General features: G+C 44.2%; 1 protein-coding gene across 2 annotated transcripts in view; it reads right to left on the bottom strand.

Moving 5' to 3' along the window:
* Window positions 1-460: 460 nt before the first annotated feature.
* Window positions 461-10,841, bottom strand: part of SLC27A2 (solute carrier family 27 member 2) — a gene marked incomplete at its 5' end in the record, with an annotated part of 34,557 nt that continues 24,176 nt past the window's right edge. For both annotated transcript variants that reach the window (XM_080931428.1, XM_080931429.1), the window contains 4 exons: window positions 461-745; window positions 2,081-2,211; window positions 7,097-7,194; window positions 9,849-10,047. In XM_080931428.1, the coding sequence (XP_080787554.1) occupies window positions 569-745; window positions 2,081-2,211; window positions 7,097-7,194; window positions 9,849-10,047 (605 nt within the window). In that variant the 3' untranslated portion in view covers window positions 461-568. The remainder of the gene's footprint in view (window positions 746-2,080; window positions 2,212-7,096; window positions 7,195-9,848; window positions 10,048-10,841) is intronic.

The raw sequence follows: 10,841 nt of genomic DNA, 5'->3' as shown, positions 1-10,841 counted from the left end.
AGTAACTAAGGTGTCACATTTAAGGACTGAGCTGACATTCCTAGCTATGGTTAATGTCTGCACCAGGGCCAGGATGACCACAGGAATAGAAGGTGGGCCCTTGCTCTGGAGCCCGATTCCCATCGTATTGTTTATTGATGGCCCTCCCTCTTCTTTGGCATGCTTCACTAACATGAGTAGAATCCCTGTGGCTGACGACGCTATCTGTTTTGGAGTAACTTGGAATAGAGAGAGAACACAAGAAACAGCGATGTCTCATCTGTTAGTGTTAACATAGTTTATTATGTCTTTAAAAAAATAACGCCCTCTTTCCAAGAAGCTTAGTTTGCAAGGACAAAATGGCAGGTGCACATTGAAAAATAATTGTCTCTAAATCTTTTTTACTTGCAAAGGTTCAGGTGTAATTAAAAAAAAAAAAACAACTGTCCCTTTAATAAACAATTTCCTAAAAAAACTTGCACCTTATAATCTTCAATCAAGTTAAAGTTGGATTATACATATGAAGTGGCTATGCTATGTCTATTGTGTTTCTTTCTGGAAATATTATGAGCTAGCCACCCGGGCATATTCAGAGCTTCAGCGTTTTATCAACTATGGCATTATAAATGTCCTCAGTCAAGGGCACATATGTTTTCTCTGCATCATCCATGAAATACAAGGTATCTTTGATGAGCGCGGGATTAAAGCCCTCTTCCATCAGGGTCACTTTGCGGTGTTTAAAAGTGCCAGTGATCTCGATGGTATCCTGAAAAAGATCACACAATCTCCATGTTAGCTGTGCTTTACAGGGAGTTTGGGTTCAGGGCAAGGATGGAGATGGTGGGGGTGGGCAGCATGCTAGCTGATAAGTATGCAACCACGCGGACCATTTGCAGACGTTCCACCTAGGGGCCTATGTGAGGGATTTGCTTCATTTCCTTAGAGCAGCAGTTTCTCAAAGGGGTTGAGATCCCTTTGGGGGTTAAATGACCCCTTCACAGGGGTCACGTGTCAGATAAACTGCATGTCAGATATTTATATTATGATTCATAGCAGTTGCAAAATTTCAGCTGTGAGGTAGCAATGGAATCATTTAATGGTTGGGGGTCGCCACAACAGGCAGAACTTATAGGGTTTCAGCTTTAGGAAGGTTGACAGCCACTGGTTTAGAGCCTTAGACCCTGTGTGGAGTGAAGAGCTGTCAACAGTGTGAAGACTCTGAGCAAAGAGACACTGGCAAGGTTTCAGGTGGGACATCCTGGCTGGCGTGGAAGGAGGGGTCATTTAGTCACAAGGAATTCTGCTTTTTCAGTCTGTCATCCGTTAGGTTAAAGACCCCCTTCAATGTTATCAGACATGTCTGAAAAATATTTCATGTTTCTGTCTGTACCACCTGTGTGCAAAGCAGTGCTTTATGGCCATCATCAGGATTAGCCTGACACACTCAACGCTTCCCGGGACCCTAAGACTTCGGCACGTTTTCAGTTACATAATCACAAGGTTCAAAGTCCTCAAAGAGAGGACTGAACCAACTCCACTGACTGTTTGACAGTTATGAGTTACTGATGATGTTCAACCATAGACATTCCCCTTGGGCTGGAGAGATGGCTCAGCATAAGAGCACTGGCTGCTCTTCCAGAGGCCCCGAGTTCAATCAATTCCCAGCAACCACAGGGAGGCTCACAACTACCTGTAATGTGATAAGATGCCCTTTCTGGCATGTAAGTGTACATGTAGACAGAGAACTCATATACACAAAATAAATAAATCTTAAGCAAGGCCCTGGTGTTAACCCTAGCACAGAAAACAAGAAAAGTTAACCAAAACCAGGAGGGCTAGATAATTTCTATTTAAAGTGTCTTGGACAGTTCATCAAACACTGATTTTGTGTTGGCTAAGGCTACAATGAATAAATTGGACTGTTGTTTTAGGGAGGGAAAGATTGTGCAGGGATTTCTGCTTGCTCTATTTCTGGCTGTCCTTCTTCCTGAACTGTCCCGAGAGTATGGTAACAATTGGGCAAATGTAGTCGCCATGGATGATGGGGACGGTTCCCTAAGAAAGCGCCTAGGAGATACTTGAACTTGGAAAGTCTTCTCACCTGTATCCTCAGGAACCGGGGCCTGGCGTAACTGGGCAGGTACTCTGAGATGTGCTGAAAGAGTTTCTTTCCATTGAACTCGTAGTTTTCTTTCATCTTGATCGAGGCCATCCCAATTCGACCTTCATGGCCTGGAAATACAGTGAGAAGCCATTAGCTGGTGATCTCATTCATGGGACTCTGCCAGGCCAAGGAGCTACGGCCTCGACAACAACGGACATTAGGCTTCTTTTGAATTGTTCTGATTTTTCTTTCCAGTGTATGTCCACGTTACTCTACGGCGGACACACCATTACTAGGAACATTAACTAATAAGTAACGAAGCTAATGATAGATCTACATTGTCTCTTTAATACTTGCTATGACCTATACACAGAATAGTCTCATTTAGCCTCAGCAAAAACCTTATAAAGAGGTTCAGGCGTTCATTTGGAGGATAAAGGGAACTGAGATTTAGGAGCATTCATGTCCTATGTCATACAGCAAGGATGTCATCAGAGATTGATGCTGGCATGTAGGCTTCGAGTCCTTTGCTCGCAGCTGTAATTTTCAGTCACCTATACAAAGCTATCTGCAAAGGATACTGACTGACTTGGTGGCTACGGGGAATTTTTGTTTGCAAAATGTCCTCAGTCCACTGCTGTGAATAACCGAGGGGGGGGGGTTTGTCGATTAGATCACACGGTTGGGTCTGTTGTCCCACGGGGCACCGACATTGCCTTTGAAAGCTCTTTGGTCACAGCTCCTAACGGCTCTCTTGCTCTGTGCTTCAGAGGAAAGACAGGTGCACTGGTGAGCGAGCCGTTGAGTGTCCTTCCGTTCATGCCCAGAGCTCTCAAGGGAACGTACACCACAGAGAAAACTGATCTGCAGCAGGGCTGTTAGTGATGGTGATTAGAACATTTACTATTGTTTGCTTGTGAGGACACTGGTAATTAGGTACTAATATATTTTCTACCTGATCCAGCGCACCCAGTGGGAGTCCGGGTCCACTTCCCTGAACTACTTAGCTGTAATCAGATAGGAAGAAGGAGCTGTCCTTAGTCACCTGGGCCCCAGCGCTTGAAATCTCTCCCATGGAGATTGTATGTTTACCCAAAAAACAAAAGGACATTAAAAAAAAATGCCTCCTCATTCATTCTCCCTCTGACCTGCAGGAGGAAGGCAGGGTGCCTCTTAAGGGGTTCCTCATACCTGTCTCAGGAACCTCAAATATCCCCAGTGGGCTGCGTTTGGAATTATGGCAGAAATAATCTGCCCTGACTGGCTCTTCGTCTACGTCTACGCTCTGACAGTGACAATGCCCGGCCCAGCGGGAGGTGGGCCTGTTAGGACCTACACACCGACTTCTACAGGTCGTCTTTGAATAATTCAGCTCCAGGAAAAAGGTTCAGTCTATAAAGATCAGTTCTGATCCATTCTTGGGAGCTGTACTGGCTAATGCGGTAGCCACGGTCCACATATGGTTACTAAAACTAAAGTCAGTTACAATTAAGTGAAAGAAAAAAGTTTAAATGTTCAGTTGTCCTACCTATACTTTAAATAATCAGCAGCCTTGTCGTGAGCATTGGCTGTTGCCCTGGACATTTTCATCACCACAGAAAGTTTTATTGAGAACCGGAAGTTATAGAGAGTATTTAGAAGGTTCTTGTCTGACACCTATGCGCTAGGTCCTCGAACTAGAAGTTCTTCCCTGGTGTAAAAGTGACAACTGAGGTTCACGGTCACTGCTGGTGCATCAGCACCTGAATGGGGGGGGGGGCTGCTGCATTTCCAGGGTGAGGTTAGCTGTGTACTGTGGTGAGAATCTTGGATGGGCAGTCAGAACAACACGGAGACTCTGAAGCTGGGCAGGACTTCAGAGTTCATCTCTAATCTGTTTTTCAGGCTTCTCAGATGGAAGAGCATCCAGCATCTCTTTGCATACCCAGCTGGTGGCCTCGGACTTTGGAAAGGAGCCCATCTGATGCTTGGCCCCTCTGGCTGGGGGGGGGGGCGGTTTCTAGGCTACCACACTCTTCCTGAACATTTCAAACTGTTTCAGTTATGTAACGGAGCAACATTGAGTGTGCCTGCTCCTTGCTCTAGAAGACTGTCCAGGAGAACTCTGACACCCTTTTCCTTGTTCTAAAAAGTGACTGTCGACCCTAGCTCACAGGTTCACTTGGAAGATTCTGGATCCCAAGTTCTAGAAGTTCTGATGCATTATCTCTGGGATTTACAAATTTTTCTAGGTGACTGGAGATTGGCTACATTTTTGACTTGGATGAAGGCTTCACTTTCCGGGCTAGTCTGGAACTCACTATATGGCTTTGGCTGACCTCGACGGGACTTACACTTTAGCCCTACTGAGTGCTGAGATCACAACTGCGCACCACCGTGCCTGCATTTGAAGAATTGTATAAGATATGAAGTTCCTCATTTTCTCACTTCAGTGCTGTTTAGTATAATCACAATGCTGTCCAGTGACCATGTATTGTAGGACATTTCCATGGTATGTAAATCAGATTTGAATGCTCTATGTATGTATGTTGTATGTAAAGAACTGGGACTCAAACCCAGAGCACACGCATGCATGCTGGGCAAGGTCTCTGTGCCTGAGCCACATCGCTAGACTAGTGCTTTTAAGAGACATTAGAGTAGCCGTTCCTAACCTGTGAGTGGCGACCCCTTGGGGGGGTGTCAAAAAGCCCTTCATGAGGGTCACATGTCAGGCAGATGTCCTACATATCAGACATTTCATCGTGATTCATAAGAGTGGCAAAATTAGTTATGAAGTAGTAATGAAATAATTTTATGGCTGGGGGGGGGTCGCCACCACATGAAGAACTGCATGAAGGAGTTACAACATTTGGAAGGCTGAGAGCTGAGGTGCTAGAGGGATTTAGAAGTACAGCTTCCTGGGCCCACCTGTTCAGCAGTTCTGGTTGGGTCTGACATTTCAGTTTTAGCAAATTCTCAGGGATGGCAATGTTGCCTGTCTGAGACCCTGCTTTGCGGAATACTGGGCTTTCAATTCACGTTCCAGATTTTCTCAGGTATTTAAGAAAAGTTTGAAGACTTAGGACTTAGAATCATACCCACTGCTATAAGAGGGGACTCTAAGAACCATGGCGGTTGAGACCATGACTTGGATACTTGTGTTATGGTAGCTGAGGGTCTGCTCCATTTTTCTCCAGACAAGCCGAGGAATATTCTGTACCCTGTCAAGACTCTGTGACCTGAGATGTGGCTATGCTTCCTGTCCATAACATCATTGCCATTAGCTCACAGGGACACAGGTAGAAAGGTACCCACCCTGCAGCTGATGGGAATGTAAGTCAATCCAGCTACTATGGAAATCTATACGGTGTTTTTTTTTTTTTTTTTTTTTTGGCAGCTCTAACGTGTGACTCAGCTATCCACTCCTGGGATTTACCCAAAGGACTCCAGCTCATCACAGAGACATCTGCGCATCAGTGAGATTACAGCACAGTCCACAAGAGCTAAGTTACAGAAACAACACGAGACCATAAGAAAACGCGGTGTCATGGACACAATGGGATAGTTTCCAATCACAATGAAGACTGAAGTTAGGTCATTTGCAGAAAGATGAAGGAAACTGGAGATGATTATACTAAGTGAATTAATTCAGTTTCAAAAGGACGACTATCATGTATTTTCTCTCATTTGTGGCTCCCAGGTTTCATAGATATATACTAAAACCATGCATGAATGTATAACATGGAAGTAGATATCTGGTGGTGGAGGGATGAGAAAAGGGTGAGGACATATTATTACCTGGAAATGCAGAAAGAACTATTATAAAAATAAATATGCAGATGCAGCAAGGCAGTTTAAGATAGTTTCAGGAAGTCCATGAAACCTGGCAGATTCACTAGGTCCTGCCCTGCCAGAGTAAGCAACAAAGGCTACCAAGAGTCCCTCTCAGACCAGACAAACTGCAAAGAAAAGAAGCAGGTACCAGCAGAATTGTCTGGAAGAGGTTTAGATCAGCCGAGGCACCTGGGAAGGATGCTCTCCAACCCCTTGAGCTGCCTGCAGGCTGTGCAGTGGGCTTCAGGTTCTCAGCTCTGGGAACTGTCACCCATGCTGGGGTGGGCTGTGGTGATGCAGCTGTCTTTGAGTCATTTCTGCTCCTGTAAGTGACCCCAGCAAAACTCACCGGTTCACCGAATGGGACTTCGGTGCCATTTTCACTTTGGTCTGTCACAGGTTCCCTATGTGAGGTAAATACATGCACATTCTGTGTTTCCCTCAGCAAAAGTTTTGTCACACAACCTATGACTCTGTCAATGTGCAGGAAAAGGGTCCTTTGATTTCTACTTTGAATAAAGGGTGAGAATCCCCAAAACTCAGTTTTTGAGACAATGATTGCCTGGCACCTTATATTTGGGCATTGACTTGAGGAATTTAATCCTCTTTAATATCTACAATTAAAATGACTAATACTTATGACAACCCTAGTAAAGTTTGATAAATATATTTGATATTTGTGAAACTAAAGTAAATTAATGCTGCCAACTTCAATGGCAAGGCCAGTGTTATCCCTAATTTGAGTGACTCATGAAACAGCCAACAGTTGTTGGAGCTAGGCTCCTTCCCACTCTGGACACCTCAGTGATTCTGAAACTCAAGGTCTGGTCTGGTCTGAAGAACCTGCTCTACAAGAAGAGGCCGAACAAAAGTTGCCCCTTCCCAGTTTTCCTTCTAGAGACTGTAAGTGTTCCTACTTCAGAAGTAATACAACACTTTGCAGCCCCTAAGCTTTCTAGGTGAACCAAACAGAGACCTCAAAATGGGAAACTCCCTTGCCCGAGAACCCTAAATTAAGCATCAGCTAAAGCACAGAGGCAGGTTGACATCAGAGGCATGAGTTACACCGACAATGGTGTGTGGAGGAGAGAGAAACTCTAGTGTCCAGTGGTTGACCGTCACTCCTTTGTCCAGGCAGCAGGAGAAAGTGAGACAAACTTTGGCCTGCTGTTATGACTCTGTTCAGTGTCTTCTACATACCTGGTACAGGCACGCCGTAAACATTCACTTCTTGAACAAAATCTACCAGTCCTACGATGTCAGCGACTTCCGTGGTAGCTACGTTCTCTCCTTTCCACCTGGGAGAAAAGGCACGGTTAACTGAGGCCCAGGCTTGTTTTCTGGCCACTTTCTTTCAGCTCTCAGTGAGGTGGCTGGTTTTCCCATCCTGACTTCTAAAACTCTCAACTCCCTTGTAGCAGTCTGTTGGAAGCAGAAAGGTACAGACCTAGACAGTAAAATGTGGAAGCTCAGTCTTGTCACACAAAATGTGAAAATCCAGACCTGGCTAAGAAAGTCACTATCAGAAATAAACCTCAACTTCTTTTTGCTTTGTTTAGGCCTCCCATGTTTCTTCTTCAATATCTAATTTAATTCAGTCTTTAGCAGAATGTCTCTTTAGCAGAACTTCATAGTTATATTTCAACTTCTCTCAATAACAAAGCTTTTAGTTAAAAAGAAAAAAAATAGACCTTTATTACATAGACATTGTAATGTTAAAGCCTAGCCAGGTGTTGTTTTTCATTTAATTAAAAATTAGAGGGTTTATGAAAATACCCTTCAGATCTCTCAAAAGTGTGTGTGTGTGTGTGTCTGTGTGTGATTCTGTGCGTGCACATACACACTCATGCATGCATGTCTGTATGTTTTATTATGTGAGAATGGAGACCAGAGGGAAACCTTGAGTGTTTGTTCCTAGGCTCTGTCTACTCTTAAAAACAAAAACAAAGATCTTTCACTAGCATGGGACTCAATAAGTTGGTGATGTTGACTGACAGACCAGCAGGCCCAGGGGTCTGGTTCTGCCTCTCCAGGGTTAGATTCCAAACATGTGCCATTAAACCCAGCCTTTAAAATGTGGGATCTGGAGACTGAACTTTGGTCTTTATGTTTGCAAGGAAAAAACTGTATTGGCCATCTTCCCAGCTTCCCGAAGTAATCTCTCACTGAAGGCGGCATGAAATCCCCTGGGCCAGAGAATTTTAGGGAGAGAGTAAGTACCGATCATTCAGACATCCAGTCTCTCAGGAAATGGGTGAAAGAATGGTTTACTTATGGCCTTTTTCTTTTCTTTTTTCCCCCAACAAAATTTGTCACTTTTGTAAGCCAATTTAAAAAAAAAAAATTGTAATACCGGTGGCCAGGGCCATGGTGAGTCTGGGGGCGTGGTTCTCGCTTAACCTTGATTTTTCGACTGTGGCCAGCCAAGTTCCGTGCTTTCTCGACTCAGTCACTCAAGGGTAGTGACCTGTGTCAGACACTACAGTACGTCCTTTCTGGGGCATTCCTATTTCAGGGAATTCCCACAGGAAGCCTCTGCCATGAGCTGGGTTATGGCAGATATGGTTAGAAGCTCAGGTCACCACATGAAGCTCAAGAAGAAGGAAGAACAAAGTGTGGAGGTTTCAGTTTTTCTTAGAAGAGGGAACAAAATACTCAAGGGAGAAAATACAGGGATAAAATGTGGAGCAGAGACCGAAGGAAAGGCCATCCAGAGACTGTCCTACCTGGGGATCCATCCTATATGGGATCCAGACATTATTCTAGATGCCAAGAAGTATATGCTAACAGGAGCCTGATACAGCTGTCTCCTGAGAGGCTCTGCCAGAGCCTGACAAATACAGAGGCTGATGCTTGCAGCCAACCACTGGACTGAGCATGGGAACTCTAACTGAGCAGCTAGAGAAAGGACTGAAGGAGTTGAAGGGGGTTTGCAACCCCATGGGAAGAACAACATCAACCAACCAGATCCCCCAGAGGTCCCAGAGACTAAACCACCAACCAAAGAGTACACATGGGGGACCCATGGCTCCAGCTGCATATGTAGCAGAGGATGGCATTGTCTGACATCAATGGGAGAGGCCCTTGGTCCTGTGGTGACTCGATGACCCATCTAGGGAAATGCTAGGTCAGTGAGGTAGGAGTGAAAGGGTGTGTGGGGTGGGGGAGGGGGAATGGGACAGGGGGTTTGCAGAGGGGAAACTGGGAAAGGGGAAAACATTTAAAATGTTAATAAGTAAAATATCTAATAAAAAATTCAGACCACCATTTACTAAAATGACTTCTAGACTTCCGTATGCTAGCCTGGGGGTTTTGTGGGAAACCATTCGATCGGAGATGGAGGACAAAGGGAGTGGGAGAAGGGCTCTGAACCTCTCACTTCATCAACCAGATCAACAACACGCTAATGTGCAGTTGTTTTAATCTAAAAGCAAAAAGCTGTCGGGTTAGAACTATGTGAAAATTCCTGGCTACCCTAAGAATGTCCACTAAATATGCAGGGGACAGAAGGGGAATTGCGAGCCTGGAGAGATGGCTCAGTGGTTAAGAACACTGACTGCTCTTCCAGAGGTCCTGAGTTCAAGTCCCAGCAACCACATGGTGGTTCACAACCCTCTGTAATAGGGTCTGATGCCCTCTTCTGTGTGTCTGAAGACAATTACAGTGTACTTGTATACATAAAATAAATTAATAAATCTTAAAAAAAGGAGCATTTTGGTGGGTTTCGGGTTCCAGAAACAAGGAAGAGATGCCGTGATTTTATTGTGATTTGTGCTGGAGGAAGAGATGCTTTGTATTCTTTTCTTATTCTCTGGGAATATAGGAGGCGAAATGCCACATAAAGGACAGGAAAAACTGAAGCATCTTGGGAAAGTGGCATCTGATTCTGACTTAGGAACAGAGCAAAATGTGTGTGTATTTGTTCTGGGTTCAATAATTCAGAGGAACCAACCGGAATGTATCTCCAACTCTGTCGTGAAAGTAGACGAAATTTTCACGATCGATCATTAGGAGGTCTCCACTGTTGAAGTAGACGTCTCCTTTCTTAAAAACATCTCTGAGTTTTTTCTTCTCTGTCTGGGACTTTCCTCCAGCATAGCCAAAAAATGGTGTGAGCTCTGTGATCTTGCAAATCAAGAGTCCAACCTCACCTGAGACAGAAGAGAGCAAATTGTTATTTATCTTCATTGTGAAAAGATAAGCATATTTTATCATCATTTTATCTTAAAATCGATGGCTTATATAGGGCCCACATAAGTTGGCTGTAGGCAGTGCTATTTCTTACATGCATACTTATGTATATCATGCTGTGGCTGAAGTGTGAAGTGTCTCCCACAGGCTTGTGTGTTTGAACTTGACCCCCAGCTGCTGATACTTATTTAGAAGGCTGTGGACTTCTTCTGAAGCAGAGCCTCACTGCAGGGTTCCACTCCCGTCTGTGCTCTGCTTTATAACTGCAGTGGGACCAACTAATAGTCCTGCCATTTGGCTTTCACCAGCATGAGAGATTGTGTCTTTTCAACTGTGAGCCAAGACAAGCCCTCCCTCCCCTACAATGCTTCCTGTTGGGTGTTTGACCACAACAATAAGAAAAGGGACAGAAACAGATCATGTCTGTGTGCGCACATCTCACAGACACACATACCAAACCTTGTTCTGTAATTATTGCTAATCTTTTACTCAATTATGACTTGTACACATGACCACATAACTAGACGAACGCATAGCAGGTAAAAGCATAATCATAAGGTCTATCTAAAGCTATGTAGCTGTAGCTGTCTAGACCGTTCCAGAAAGTACCTTACAAGCAAGGAGTCCAACTAGTTTAAAAGTGTAATTATTTAATAAGGTAAGCCACATGCCTTCTGTAATTACAGTTTTGAGAATATTTGAATAAACATCCCTTCCCTGCTATTTTTAATAAAATCTACTATGTTAGTTCTTA

The sequence above is a fragment of the Micromys minutus genome, assembly GCF_963924665.1.
Source record: "Micromys minutus genome assembly, chromosome: 17".
In the NCBI taxonomy this organism is placed as follows: Eukaryota; Metazoa; Chordata; class Mammalia; order Rodentia; family Muridae; genus Micromys; species Micromys minutus.
The sequence above is the reverse complement of the archived record's forward strand: the minus strand, read 5'-3'. Positions and strand labels throughout refer to the sequence as shown.